The 15,631-nt window shown below is 45.0% G+C and overlaps 1 protein-coding gene across 1 annotated transcript in view; it reads right to left on the bottom strand.

Annotated features, from left to right (window-relative positions):
- The window catches only part of RAD50 (RAD50 double strand break repair protein), a 495,519-nt gene that overhangs the window by 338,573 nt on the left and 141,315 nt on the right, over positions 1–15,631 (bottom strand). The window contains exon 4 of the mRNA XM_085618052.1: positions 1,344–1,495. Coding sequence (XP_085474178.1) covers positions 1,344–1,495 — 152 coding nt within the window. The remainder of the gene's footprint in view (positions 1–1,343; positions 1,496–15,631) is intronic.

Below are 15,631 nucleotides of genomic sequence, written 5' to 3'. Positions count from 1 at the left end.
CGTTATTTGGTTGAGCAGAACTTTCTCCCTCTGTAGGCGTGATGGAACGTGAGAAGGAACTTGAAACAATAAAAACCACGAAGGAAAGTCACAGTCCAGAACAGACTCAGGAACCAAACAAAAATACTCTTTAAAATACCTTCATACGATGTACACGCCGCGCTGAAAGTAATCCCCTTTTTGCAATAAATGATGAAAAACGCTGCAATCTGCTTCCGATCGCTGTTCTGTTGCTTTCCCAGCTCCGATCCTCGGTAACCTAGCACCCCAAACACCCAAAATGGCCGAAAAGGGAGGGACGCAGCGTGGTGACGTCGTAGAATGCGTGCTGAAGCTGACGAACTATGCGTCCGTGTAATGACGCTCTCGTCCGTTTGATGACGCTCTCGAAAACTCACAGCCAATCACAGAGGAAGAACGCAGAGGGCGTCAACAATCACAGCGGAAGAACGAAGAGGGATGTCAGCACTCTGCCGGAGCTCCGAGAACGCGCTTGCCTCCAAAGTTTCTCGATCCTTTGAACGATGCGATCTTTTAACGGCAGAGGTATTTATTTATGATACATACTGTAAAAGCCACAAAAGTCCCTTGTAAGACCACCGCTGCTCGTAGCTCGTAGCTCGCAGGAACACGCCGGCAACAGGTCACTCCACAAGGCTTTACCATAGATTCATTCTTCCTCAATACTGCTCCATGCACGGGAAATCTCCCAAAAATGATCCAAATGCAAAATCCACCTTCACACGTAGGCTCGATGCTCCTCAGCACCTCAGTCGCCAATTGAAGTAAGGACGCTACAGCCTTTGCAAGTAATTCCTTTATTGCTGAGGAGCAACCAAAGATACATCCTTCTCCTTCAACCACGAATACCGGTCTCCCTAGTGGAACCCGATATCCATTCCAACCCAAACAATTCCAACCCACGAGGATGCACAGTAACTAATAGCCACGCGATGCGCAACCATTCGTTACCTAGCAACACAACAGATACAAGTAGTACATGCAATGTACGTGTGTTTCATCCAGTAAAATAATTTTGGCGACAAGTGTTACAGGGCAATTTTAGCCACAAGTGTTACAGGGTCTAAATAAACGCGCTTAAAAAAGTGTGGAGATGAGAAGAGAGGCTGTCACTGTGTAACGGTTGTGTCCTTTAAAGTTGTAAGTGCAACTCTATAAATGAGGATTATTTATGCTGGGGAGGATTTAATTGTGAGAGATGGAGTTCCAGTTTATGCCAGATAGGGCGCGTTTTGCATAAAGTTATTTTAATCACAGTGGAGCAGGAAACAATTAAATGCTTTACCCAAAAAAATAAATAGAAGCAAGAATAAAATGCATACTTTACTCGGGTGATGACTCCCTCCAGGGTTTTGAATTCAGTTTTCTTGCCTTTCTGACTGCAGACCATAGATCTCTGGACTGCGATAAGTTCTCCGTTCACGTCTCGGAACTGCAGGCGGATCTGAGCTCGTACATCAGTCTCATGGGCCACCTTGAAGAAACATCACAAACATATTTTTCCCCGAAACATGCTAAAGCTCATTTGTTGACAGAAATTGTGCACAATATCACAAGGCTTCGATTATCAAAGTTGATCCAGGCCAAGTCAACAAGTTTGAGATATAACTTAATGACTGGTGTTTCCCATTGTATACCCTATGTGCACACTAAAATATACAATTGTATTGTTCAAATAGACCAATTCTATTGGGTTTGTACATTCAAGACAGCTTAACTTCCATTAAAGGTACAATCTTATCTTCTTAAAAAAAAAGCACCTAATTTAAGTGTCTTTTTGTAAACTTTGTAAAATTTGATTTATCACACGTCTATATGCTTTTAACACAATTCCTCTTCTTTCTGGACATGTTCTGTCCTAACTTTCCCTCTCACCCTGTTCATATAACGGAGTCAATCCGGGGTAATAGCAAAGAGCAGCAGATCCCTCAGCAATCAGAGCAAAGATATCAGCAGAGGCAAGCTAGGATCATGTTACAGCCAAGTGCGCGCCAATAGCACAGGTCACGAGCTGGAGCCCAATAGCCCTCCAACAGCTTCATCAGTTGTTAGTCTTTTATCTTAACACACACCACGTTTCTGCAAAATAAGTGTGTGTGCGTAGGTACGCAAATTAACAGGTGAGTCAGGAAATAACTGACAGCCAGCCCCAAAAAATATTTAGCGAACATCTGAATGCTAGTTTTCCTAGTAATTAAAAAGGCAGTAAAAAAAAATCAAAATCAAAATTCTTTATTCCGTTAACAAATTGCCTATACTGGCATAAAAGACATAGAAAAACTATTTTACTCCAATCAATATCACCAAGATACACCATTGCAAACAAACAAAAACAAATTAAAAGGTCACTGCATTTCTAAAACTCCTATAAGATTTGTTAAAATATACAGCTAAAAAGCAATATAACCCATGCTATTATGCCAGCAAACGTTGATGTGTGTGTGCAGATAACAAGCAACCAATTTAAAAGCTGATGTAAGAGGCTAATATGACATAATAAAGTCCTCTGCAATCTATTAGAAATCTGAATAAACTTGGTCGCCACTCAAAAGTGAATTGATGTGAATGAATGAATAAAAAGCATATCGTTTCTACGTTGCCTAAAACTTTTTGAGACTCATATTTGGTACCAAAAAACACTTCCTGACCGGGGGATAGAATTTTCAAAAAAGTATAACATGCATGGAGGTCTGAGGGGAACTGGACAGTGGTTTTATATATTATAAGAACAGGGTTTGAGGAAAGAAACCAAAAAATGTATCGTGTTTAGCCAAAGTCGTGTCAACATAAATCTGTGATTATTATGGGCCCAAGCAAGATAAGGCCCAATGCCAGGGGTAGTGTTGACTTACGTGGTTTACCATAGTGTGCTTCTGGCACTCAATACGCTCCCAGTTCATCTTGCAGAGGGCCACGAAACGGGCCTTAACTATAGTTTTGCAAGATTAGTTCAAAGACCACAGATCAGAAAAAAAGTCAGGCAAGTTCGTTTCTGATGTAAGCTAGCCATTGAATCTTCATATCTTTATCAGATTTAATACAATACCAATCGATTGAAAACAGTTTCGTGCTTAGTCAAAATAGACAACTATACAAGAAGGGAGCAGAGCTTGATCAAGTTGTTTATATAATGCAGCCCTAGTTCAGTAAGACACAGTTCAATGTGCTCGGAGGGACTGCCAAAGGTTTTTGCAAGAAACCATTCTCCACATTCTGTATGGGTGAAAATTCCCTGACACCCCAAAGCCCAGCGTCATATGTGGCAATCAATACACATTTTGATTTGCATATCATTGCCATTTCTTTAATTAGTTCCATGCCCAATTTCGATGGGAAATTAAAGACAGCTTCCACACTTCTCGCACGGTCAGCTGATTGTGCCACTGCACCCACTCTCCCACCTCCGAACATGCTCTAATCACAGGTGTCAGCAAATTGTACTCCCCAGATACAGAACGGTAGTTGGACTCAAACCAGAAAGTCTTGCAGAAAGTCCTGCAGGACCAAGTGGGCAAAATGGCTCTCTCAGTGAACTGGACTTTCCAGACAATAGGGCTTTTTGAACATATGGAGGGACGCCCACACAGTCCCCAGGCAAATTTCTAGGACAGGGGGATTTCGCATGCTAGCGCAGTAATGGGCGCTTTGACCATGGGAGAACAAGCATGCAGTCGTTCTGGAGGACACTTTTTAGCCAAAGCATAGTAGATCTCAATGCAGAGCACGATCCAGCAGCTGGAGATGATCCTCTTCTGCACAGCCTTCCCTTGTTTTGCTCTAGAGAACCCCACAAACATCATCCAACCGGAGTCTTTTAGTATGATTTATGTAGAAGCTCAGCACTCTTTTGGGGTCCAAGCAAAAGAGTCTCTCCTCCTTGGAGGGGTGAGGCGGAGCACAGAACGCAGGCATGGTGATGTTTTCACGGTCGTGGAAAGGCGTCACACATTTAGGCAAGCAGAACCAGTTTGCCTGAGGAAAACGTACAGCAGGTGACCACAAATCTCACTCCCACTGCGCCGAGGTGATGGCAACCGTCTTGAGGATGAGGAGCAACAAGGAACAGCTGTGAAGCAGCAAGTTGAGGTCCAACTGTGGTCTGACAAAGGGTGAGGGAGAAAACAAATTAGTAAACCTTTCAAGAAGCACATAACTGGAGGCTTCAACACAGAGGGCTCATCCAGTAACTGCAGAAAGAGCCAAAAGGTGCCCTATAACTGAGCCCAAAGAAAGGCTTTGCTGAGTTAAGGACAAAACAAACAACAAAATGTTAAATAAGTTCGCCTGGAGGGGGACTATCTGCCGAACACCACAGCAAGTCACACATTTGTCACAACTACAGGCATTTACAATTTTTGTCAAGGGACACCTTACTGTCAAGAGGACATCAACCACTTCCAGAGAAAGGTCGAAGGTGTTCAGCTGTCACCACTCAATCTCCAAGCACGAAGGTAGAGATTACATAGGCCCAGGTGCAGAACTCTGCCCTGTTGTTGGAACCACAGGTACACCCGGAAGGGCAGCCTGATTAAAGGACAGAAGCTCAAGACCAAGAGTTCGAGAAACCACACTTTCCGTGCCCAATCTGGGGCCACTGGGATGACTTGGGCCATGTCGGTCATTAACTACTTGAGAACTCTGGACAGAAATGGGATCAGTGGAAAAGCATACTGGAGTCAGAGTTCCACTTATGGCAGACTGCGTCTCAGACCAAGAGATGCCTTGGAGATTCCAACACACAGAAGTGCTGACTTTGCAAATTTTCAACAGTGGCAAACAGATTGAGCCAAGGTTCTCAAAATTCTCAGAAGCGACTTTGCACCTCGTCTGGGGGAAAGTGCCACTCATAATCCACCAGGTGCTGATGACGGACCTCATCTGCCCTGGCATTCAATGATTCTACCAGGTGATTCACTACCAGGAAGGTCCCTTGGCGGTCCAGTCATTTTCAAAGGCGCAAGGCATCCTGTCACAGGGTCCATGATCCCACCCGCCCTGTTTGTTGCAGAACCGCATGGCAGTGGTGCTATCGGTTAGCACCAGTAAAAGCCTCCCCTTGATGGATGGTAGGAAAGCTTTCAACGCCAAGCAGATGTCCCTCAGCTCCAAAGGTTGATATGGAGCCAGGACTGTGCCAGACACAAGAGGCCTCTGATCTCACATCTTCTAGATGGCTACCTAAACCCAGAAGTGATGCATCAGTCACCACTGTCAGCTCTAGAAGGGGAAGAGAGGGGGTCTGCCGCTGACCCAACCGCAGTCTAGCAAACACCACTGCAGATCTCTCCTCGAAATCTAAACATGATCCGAGAAGTCCCTTTGATGTTGGCCCCACTGAGACTTCAGATCCAGCTGTAAAGTCTGCATATACCGCCTGGTGTGTTTGACCAGCAGCATGCATGAGACCATCAGTCCCAGCAGCCATAGAGTCAATCCCACTGAAATCCAGTAACAGGGCCGTAAAAATCGGGATCATAGCCTGAATGTCATAGACTCTATTCCCAAGGGCAAAGGCACTAAACCGAATCGTGTAAAGAATGGCTCAACTGAAAGGGAGTATCTAAGAACGAGTCAGATGTGACATTGACATATTAATAGTGAGCCCCAAAGATGAATGTAGGTTCATCGTTATCTGGAGGTGGTTGATGATTGCTTGGGGCAAGTCATTAAGGTAGGGGAAGACTGGCAACCCTGACCTCTAGAGATGTGCGCTATCACTTTTATGAACACCTGAGGGGCACTAGTGAGAGCAAAGGAGAGCACGACAAAGTGAAAATGCTCCTGTCCCACCATGAACCACAGGTAGCGCTGATGGGCCTAGAAGACGGATACATGGAAATAGGCTTCTTACAGATCCAATACCACCATCCATTTTAGGTCTGTCAATTATTGGGGGACATTGGAAGATGCAACAGTGCAGAAAGAAAGGGAAGGTCACAACTCTTCTGAACAATTTGCAGGACACACCTGTTGGATGTTATAGCCTGTCAACCCAGCAAGAATATTTGGATCCTGCCTCCTTCAGGGTGGCTGTGCTCCACTAAGTACACGTTACAGCGGTATCATTTGTCTCGGCAACGCAAATTGAGACCGGTCTGCGGAGGATCGACGCTCCTTCCTAATAAAGGTAGACTCAAAGCTTGGAGACCTGGCAGTCTCAGAGGCAGACACAGTAGCACAGGTTGGCCCTTCATAAGGGAACTAGGCAAGTTTGTCAGTACCTTTACATAGATAGACAAGGCAAAATCCTCCATCAAAAAGGTTTTCCACCCTAGGGTTTTTGGGGGGCAATTCAAGGTAGGGGCCACTCTGCCAGCAGCGTATATGCGCAATACATTCCTAAAGGACAAGGCTCTAAGCGAGGAACCTATCAAGATCACTCCAAGTTCACCAACTTTTACCACACAAGGACAGTGTTTTTGTGGCAGAGGGAAAGAAACCCACGCTGCTTTCCAGTCCAGTTAGTGTCCTTCCTTCTTCACTTCTAAAGGTAGGGTGGCTGTCTGGCAAATTCTCCTCACGTTTGAAGCTCTATTACCTCTGTTACAGGCTAGCCGGGGTTTTCAAATAGAATTCTATGGTTCCCCTCATCAAGACAAACCCCACAAGCTCATTGAGTTCTCCTCTCCGAAAGCTGTCCTGATAGGCGCAGAGGTGAACTCCCTGTTGGACAATGGGGCTATCTGCAATCTCTTTCTCGTCAACAAGGCAGACAAGGGGTAAAGACCGGTTATAAATCTCTGCGAATTTAACGAGTGGTTGGTATACCGTCACTTCAAAATGGAGGGCATTCACCTTCTGCAGGACGTCTTACGCCCCTCGGATAGGATGGTAGGGCTTGACTTGAAGGATGCGTACGTTGCAATCCCGATTCATCCTTCTCACCAGAAATGCATGCAGTTCACTTGGTGAAACCAAACGTATTAGTTTTCCACTTTGTCCTTCGGTTTCTCCTCCGCCCCTTGGTGCTTGACCAAGGTCCTTAAGCCAGTGGTGGAGTATCTTTGAGCGCAAGGGGTGCGTCTCATAGTCTATCTGGACAACATGCTCTTAATGGGCCAGTGCCCTCACACACTGTCACTCCAGCTGCAGTTGGCGGTTACCCTTTTACAGGATCTGGGTTTTGTCATCAACGACAAGAAATCTCTTCTGGCGCCCTCTCAGATAGCTACCATCCTGGAGTTTGTGATAGACTCCACCAAGACCACTTTGAGTCTACTACCTCGAAAGGTGGCAAAGATTTGTCAGGAGTTGCAGAAGACTGTGTTCAAAACTCACATGTCAATGTGGCAGAGGCCTTTCTGGCCAGCCTTCTTTCAGCCTCAATTCAAGTTATTTTTCTGGGTCTCCTGCATTATCGGGCCCTACAACGTCTGAAAGCTGTTAATTTGAAGAAAGGTCTCACCTATTCCCAAAGTGTCTCACTGTCTTCAGAAGCGAGGGACAAGATTTCTTGGTGGCTGGCCCACATGGAGGCTTGGAACGGGAGGGCGATTTTCGGCCCCAAATCTGATCATAGAGTCAGATGCCAGTAGATCAGGATGGTGCGCTTGATGTGGAGAGTTTTCCACCAGAGGTTTGTGGTCTCTTTAGGAGTGCAAATTATATATCAACTGTCTAGAGAGTCTTGCAGGCTACTTTGCTATCCAGGGTTGGACCAGAGACAGGATCCAGTCCTGAGTTCTGTTAAAGATAGACAACTTATCGGCAGTCAGAAATATCAACCATTTTCAGATTTGGCATCCAGTTTTTGGCAGTATTGCCTCGACCATCAGATTTGAGTTCCGGCCGAGTACTTACCGGGCCTGGAGAACCAAGTGGCAGATTAACAGTCATGTCACTTTTGGGACTCCAGCCACTGGAAGATTCACCCGGAAGTCTCTGCGATTTTCCAACAGGCTTGGTGCCCCTTCTCTATCAACCTGTTTGCGTCCTCCTATCTAAAGACTGAGCTGCACCAGATGGTACGTGTGATGGGGTCTTGATACCGTGGTCGCCGATGTAGTATAGGTTCTCAATTTCTTAGCTTCCCTGGCCTCGGATGGAATGGCTTATCGCTCCATTAACACTTTCCACTCTGCCATATCAGAGGGCCATGTTATGGTAGATGGCGCACCAATGGTAAAGCATCCTTTTGTCTGTCGCATCCTTCAAGGTATCCATATGTCACTTCCGCCGGAACCGCAGTATTGCGCCCTCTGGGACGTCAAACAGGTTCTTAACTTATTTTTGTCCTGGCAGCCCAACAGATTTATGTCGCAGAAGAAGCTCTTGGAAAAAAATTGCCTTGCTCTAATGTCTGATTTCTTGCAAAAGGGTGTCTGATGTCCGGGCTTTGGACATAGACAACAGATCTTTTTCTCCTTTGGGAGAATCCTTCAGGGTCAGCTGCCAAACTAAATGTCACACCAGGACCATCTTGCATCCTTCTTTCCCTGAGATGCCGAAGCTGTGTGTAATGCAGTGCCTTAAAATTTATGAAGCAATGTCAGAGGAGTTCCGACTTCCAGGGGAGTGCCAGCTCCTGATCGCCCTTAGGAAACCACAAAAAGTGGTCTCCTCACCTATGATTGCTTGCTGGATAGGGGGGAAAATGCAGGAAGCCAGCATTGATTTGAAGATATTCAAGGCACATTCGCCCAAGGTGAAATGGCATCAAAAGCATTCACCCTGGGTGCACGGCTGGAGGACATTTTGAATGCAGCCGACTGGTCCTCGAACTCTACCTTCTATTTCAAGCCGGTGCTTGATTTGGCCCACTTGGTGGTGAGCAAGCATTAAACAAGCATAAGCCTCGCTTCTATTCCTGACATAGAATGAAAAATGTCCTAGCTATCCTAACAGAAAGTTTCAATTCTATTAAGGACGCAGAGGTGAGGATTATTCCCACCCAGAGCGTATGGCCTGTTCCCACCCTGTGACTAGTAAGTAGGATATTTTGTTGTCATTGATGAAAAGTGTTGATCATATTTGGTTTGGTACGGTTTATACTGTGCATTGTTAGATGAAATATACTTTAGAAGTCACTGTCAACCATTGGCAATGCAATGTTGTATTTTTCTAAACTCAGATGTGGTTTGCTGTCGTGGAGGATGATTGGGCTCATTCCACCTTTTTTCTGCCTAGGAGTGGAGTCAAGTAAACAAGAGACATAACTTCAGGAAACCAGTGTGACTCACACGGCGGAAGGGAAAATGTGTATGGAGGACTATATGGAGACAAAGGAGCTACCGATTGGCTGAGACATGGACTTGATGCTCATTGGCTGTTGAACTGTTGTTATTCCAATGGGTTCATTGGAATAGTAGTTTTTCTTGCATCATTGAAATGGTTGCTGTGTTATATTAAATCGAAGAGAGTAAAGAATAATCCTCGCCTCCGCATCCTTGATAGAATTGAAACTTTCAGTAACCATAGCTAGGAAATTTTTCATTCATATGGGTTTTGCTTTCAAACCAACCTAACAATTCCAAAATAAAGACATCTGGCTAGGCTTTAGCCCACTTGAATGGACAAGCATATTGCAGCATTCTGCATTTTAAAAACATATCCTTTTGATTAAGATTAATGCCAACCACATGTTAAAGATGCAGTCAAATATATACTGACACATAAGTAGCAAAATACAGCTAGCCTTTCGGACCCCCGCCGGCCCAAAAAAGGAAGCTATCGTTTCAAATTATATATTCTTCGGAAAACATTTTTAAAACATATCCAGTTAGGGGAATTAGTTCCACAGAAGGTATTACTTACAGATACTCAGTTTACAAATCATTAACCGTCCTTGACACTGTAGATGGAAAACAAATGATGGTATTATGTAGACAGAACAAATGTTTTCACAGATGCTGAACAACTGTTTTTGGTGTGTAGTTCGACCATCAAAAGAGAACAGTTGATTGTCAGATGGATCACATTTTGTTACTCAATAATGAGTAAAGGAGGAAAGAGATACAGAAATCCAGTCATGTGGTATTTAAGGTCGCACTGGGAGTAGAAATCACTCTCCTGTACTGCTTTTTATGGCCATATTGTCCACCATATAAAATTTACAGGAGTCTTAAGGTAAGCATACTTTTGGAGAATACTTTGAAAGAAACATTACCCTGCCAATAGAGCTGTTGAGTGGGAAGTGCACTTTGACAATTCCTAATAAGTAAATCTCAATTTTATGACCGGTGTCTCGACACCCACCTGATCTATGGAGTGGATGTAAAGGCTGGCTACTCAGAAGACAGGTGCTCAACACATGATATTGTAAGGAGGAGAGGATCATCCCCATGATTAGAACATTCATCCTTGGAGAACAACAGGATGCCTTCATTTTGACAGATCTTCGAGACCAGAAATGGCAGAGACTGGTTATGTTTATCAAGATAATCCCTTTAGAACCTGGTCTGTCCCAGAATTCTTTAAAGGACTATCAGCAGGCGGAGTAGGGATAAGGCTAAACTAACCCCTAGAAATCAGAGATCCGCGTATTGATGAAGCAAAGCTATAGTATGTCTTGTTGAGGAATATCAGACAGGCATTGTTAGCTTGATGTCCCAAGGCTACGATGATAAAGTCATGATCGGCCAAGATGGAAGATGCTCTTTGAGCTCTGCAAGGGTCAGATGGTGTGAATGGTCTTGCCTGAAGGGGCCCATACCAGAGTGAGGTGGGGCCCATGTCAAAGATGAGAGAGGCTTCCTGTGCCTGGATTAACATTAGTAAGGTGACAGACAGGGTGAGTTAACGGCAGTGGAGGTCCCCTCTTTCCTGACTGGTGTGAGAATTCTACCTTCACCCCTCTTCGTCTCTTTCCCACCGGCACAGAGGAAGGCGTGCAGTAGATAGCTGAAAGCTGGAGTCCATCACATAACGAGCCGCACGCCCTAAGCCCCAGAGAGAGGCTAGCACAGACAACAGCACCTGGCAGAGGGAGGTCTGAAACGGCTCTGAGCGCCCCCAGTAGGAAAATACAGGGTCCCCTGACCCCGCCCCATAAGATCATCTACATTACTGAAACTGAAGAGGGGTGTTGGAGTTATAGGATACAGTTAAAACGTTATGAGAGACAGTAACCTACATATCTGTAGCTGCAAGAACATTCGAAGATTGAGTAGAAGACGGTAAAAGATGTACAAGAATAAACAATCTCTCAATCATAGCATTTCTAGAAAACATTAACGGAGCTAAACCTGCGCACTCCTTGAAACAATAACTAAGATGATTGGAACCTTAATGAAACGCTGCCTCAATGATTCATCTTCTAATGCACCCACAGGGCACTTACACTGAATCCCCTGTTGGGGCCACAACAAGCCCCCTAATATCCTGCTTTCTTAAATATAGGGATAGAGAAATCATCTTGAGAGCAGCCAAAGAGAAGGGCATGAGTGAACATGTGTCTAAATTAATCATATTTCATGGCTACATGAAGAATGTCCAGAGACAGTGGAAATGGTTTGACAAGGATAAGAAGACATTGAGAACTATGAGCATACACTGCATGTTCAGGGAACCGGTTGAGTTGAAGGTCGATTTTCATCTTCTTTGAAACACTCAAGAAGGCCTGGGAGTGGGTACAGGAGAGCAGTGATACTGGATCAGACAAATACTCCACAATAAAAAAGAGTGGCCTTCCACAAGATGGAACAAATCAACCAAAAGAAAGGGAATGCTTGGAGAGACAGAAATCTTTCTAGGCCGGCAGCAGCAGAACAAACCAAACTTTGAAATCAACTGCAACCACCTACCTAACCATCACTGCCAGACCTGGTCCTGGACATACAGACAGGTGGATAGAATACAGAACCCTTGGCAAAAGGGAAAGGCTGGTTAGCATCAGAGGATCAGAAGCTCTCAGAGAAAATATGTATTGGGACTAAACGAAACATGGGTGCCAAGACGCCTAAGCAGTATAAAACGTTCAGTTAAAGGAAGTCCAAAGGGAAAATTGGAAAGACAAAGACCAAGATTATGCTTCTTCCTCTATGTTGGACCTGGAATCTGGTCATATAGGACAGATTCTTCACAGTTAGAAGTATGGGGTGGGAAAGAGGTAAGGGGGAGGTGATCAGCTAATAGTTCAGAGTATTATAAATACCAAGTGTACACTAATACGCACTCCGGATAGCACCATCAAACAAGACATGAACAGGCATGTTAAATGATAATCTAAAAACGGATCCCCATACCTCGCTAAATACCTCACCTAGAAGGGCTTAGTCAAACAAACAACCCCACCATCTGCTGAATGCCTCTCAATTGGGCTTTTGATACTCCCATAGCACTGAGACTATGCTTTTAGCGGTAGTAGACTCACTTAGTCTATCTTTGGATGCCAGAAAGCCAGCTATGCTGGTCCTTCTTGACCTGTTGGGGGCGCCTGATACCAATTCACATTCCATCTTGATTCAACGCCTTCATGAGATAGGGATCAATGGCATTACCATTAATTGGTTCATAGACTTGCTCAAAGACAGAACTCAAATGATTTCCATTGGCCCCTTTCAATCCAAAACCCTTGCCCTGGGCAAGGGGGTTCCTCAGGGCTCCACTTGGAGCCCCCACGCTTTTTAACATCTATGTTGCTCCCCTTGCTCAGTTAGTTAAGTCCTGTGTTTTTGAAATTCTTTCTTATGCAGACGATACCCAAATGGGGATTTCTTTTGGGCATGCCATTGAGAATGTTAAACATTATCTGCATGAAAACAATTGCCACTTGGGTGACCTTTAACTGTCTTCAGTTAAAAGGAGACAAAACAGAGATCCTTCTGTTTGGCGAAACTCAGCTCCACTGGACTGATGAATGGTGGCCTGCTTAGCTTGGCCCTTTTCCGACTCCCAGTGACACAGCCAGAAACCTGAGTATACTGCTAGATAATAAGTTATCAATGGGAGACCAGATTACAGCGACCTGTGGCATGTGCTTTCGGACAATATGCCTTCTTAGGAGGATTTTTCAATGTCTTCCGCTGAGCTCTTAAAAAACCCTTATTCAAGCTTTGATAATCAGCTGCTTGATTATGGAAATGCTCTTGTGATAGAGTCTAACAAGTTCCTTCTATCCAATCTGCAGGTGGTTGAAAACTCTGCAGTTAGTTAAGTTAATAAACTGCCACCCGCACACTTTCCGTTCCATCGCCCAGAGCCCTTCACTGGCTCCCCACATTGAGCACCGTTCAAACTACTCTGCCTGTCTCATAAAGCTGGTTAGGCAATGGACCCAAATATCTGCAGGATAAACTCACCCTTTATCTTTCCACAAGAAATCTTAGATCTAAGAATTAACTTCTTCTATTCCCTTGGCGCATTCGGAAGTCTAAGTATGGTGGTCATCTCTTTTTTTTTAATCTCGCTCCTAGCTCTGGAACAGGCTCTCCTTGTTCATCTGGACATGCACTGACCTCTCTGAGTTTAAAAAACACATTGTGAGAAAGTGGCTCTGTATATACTGTTTTCAAATACGTACAGGGTGTACAGAGTCCACAGTCCCCAGAGGTTTGACAGAGGCTAAAGTTAGATATAACCTTACTCTCTAAAGTGGTAGCTTGGTCGAGCAGTAAGGCAGTATCAGAGGACAGTGTAAAGCATTTGTTGTTCACACTCAGTCAGCACATGGTCTCACACACTCAATAACTGAACTCTAGGCCAATGGTTTATATAGAAAAAATATATGCTTGTTTTATTTTAGAACCAACAATAGGTATTAAAATATACTTTCTCAGAGTGAGATGCTTTATATCAATACTTTTGCAATATGCAATTGACTTTTGTAGAAAGTTACAAGTGGTTGCAATAGGCAACACAATTTTAAACACAATAATGCATTGAGCTCAATGGAAGTTTCAAGTTATTTGCAACAGATCACTTTTAGGATTACTTTTGGAATTCCAGGACTGGATCCTAGATTCAGTCCTGGGTCAGTACTTGGAATCAAGTGATAAAAGTCGACTTAATTACTGTTATGATTTGTAGACAATATTTTGCTATTTTAAAAATTGACACTTAGAAAATATTTCATAGAAAACAGTCAATGATTCCCTATGGAAGAAAATTCTAGTTGCAGGTACAGTATGTTCTCGTTACTTTTGTAATCCAGTACTGGGTGCCTTGACTCAGTACTGGGACCTTTATCCAAAACAGGTAAGCAATTACGTTTTCAGAAGTTATACGATTTTTAAAGAATATTTAAAGTTTGCAGAAATTGGCACTTAGAAGAAATTTCACAGAAAAACAGTCAATGATTTCCTATGGAAGAAAATTGAGTTACTGGTAAGTACAGTTGTAAGTATTTTTCAGAGTCAGTGCTGGGCACCAAGATCCAGCACTGGGAGCTCACCTAATAGCAGGTGAGTATTTTCGTTTTCGTTACTCAGCTGATTTTTGGTGAATATTTTAAGATTTGAAAAGTCCACACTTGGAAGAAATTTCAGGAAAAGCCAGTCAATGTTACCCTATGAAGAAAATTGAGTTATCGGTTTAGAGGTAAGTACTCGACTGGCAGAGTTAAGGTTCTGGGCATAGACTCAGGGGTCTCCCAGGGTCAGGTAGGTACAGTTGGTTCACCCTCAGCGGCACAAGGGCGGCTGGGTGCAGAGAGAGTTAGGCCCAATGTTATCCTATGAGATGTAGGGGGGGCCTTGGTTGGTGGCTGCTGACTAGCAGGCCATGCGGCTGTGGGAGCTGGGCTCCTGGTCACTTACTCAGGGCAACTGGGGAAGTAGATAGGTGTAGAGGTTGCACTGCCAGAGCCACTCGGGCGGCTGGGTGCAGGGTGCTTTTGAGCCTTTGGGCGCTCAATTGATTTGGGAATGGGAAATCTCCGGTTTAGAAAAAGATGCAAGCTCGGGGACGAAGATTCTTCAGGTGCCACCACCACTTCGAGAGGTAAGTTGGGTAGTTGGAGGATAGGTAGGTACCCCGGGATTGGGCACAGGGGGCCACGGGGCACCGGGTGCAGGGGTGCCTTTTGGTGTCGGGAAATCTTACCCTCTGTTGATCGCGGTTGGGGGGGCACCTGGTTCTGAGGCTGCAGGCTTCTTCAGAAGTGTCGAGGGAGGTCCTTGGGTGCCGGACTCGCGGTCACAGTCGCCGTGGGGTCGTCCTCGGGGTCTTTGTTCACTCCGGCACAGGCCAGGCTTGGCGGGTGCAGAGTGTGAAGGGTTCGCGTTTCCAGGCTGATGCCAGGGATTAGAAGTAGATTTGGAGTAGAGCCTCTATTCATGGGAGTCCCAGGGGCTTAGAGTCAAAAGGTAGCCAGGTCCTCCGGGGTTTGTGAGGTTGCTGGCCACAAAAGATGCCGGGTTGGAGCAGGAGCAGGTTTGAGGGTTGACAGGCCGGTAGGGCTGGGGCCAAAGCAGTTGGTGTCTTCCTCTTTTTAGCAGCTGCAGGGCAGGTCTTCTTTCTTCTTTGTATTTTGGAATCTGGGGAAGGAAGGTTCAGGGTGCTCCTAAATACTAGATTTAGGGGCGTTACAGGTAGGTGAAGGGCAGGGACCAATGGGTCCCTGTACTGTGGTGGGTACACCCCCTATCCTGCCTCTCTCCGGTGGGAGGGGGGCAGTAGCCTAATCCTGATTGGGCAGGGCTTCCCATCTTCAAGTAGGCGAGAGCCCGGAGAT

This window comes from Triturus cristatus, chromosome 7 (genome assembly GCF_964204655.1).
Source record: "Triturus cristatus chromosome 7, aTriCri1.1, whole genome shotgun sequence".
Taxonomy (NCBI): Eukaryota; Metazoa; Chordata; class Amphibia; order Caudata; family Salamandridae; genus Triturus; species Triturus cristatus.
The sequence above is the reverse complement of the archived record's forward strand: the minus strand, read 5'-3'. Positions and strand labels throughout refer to the sequence as shown.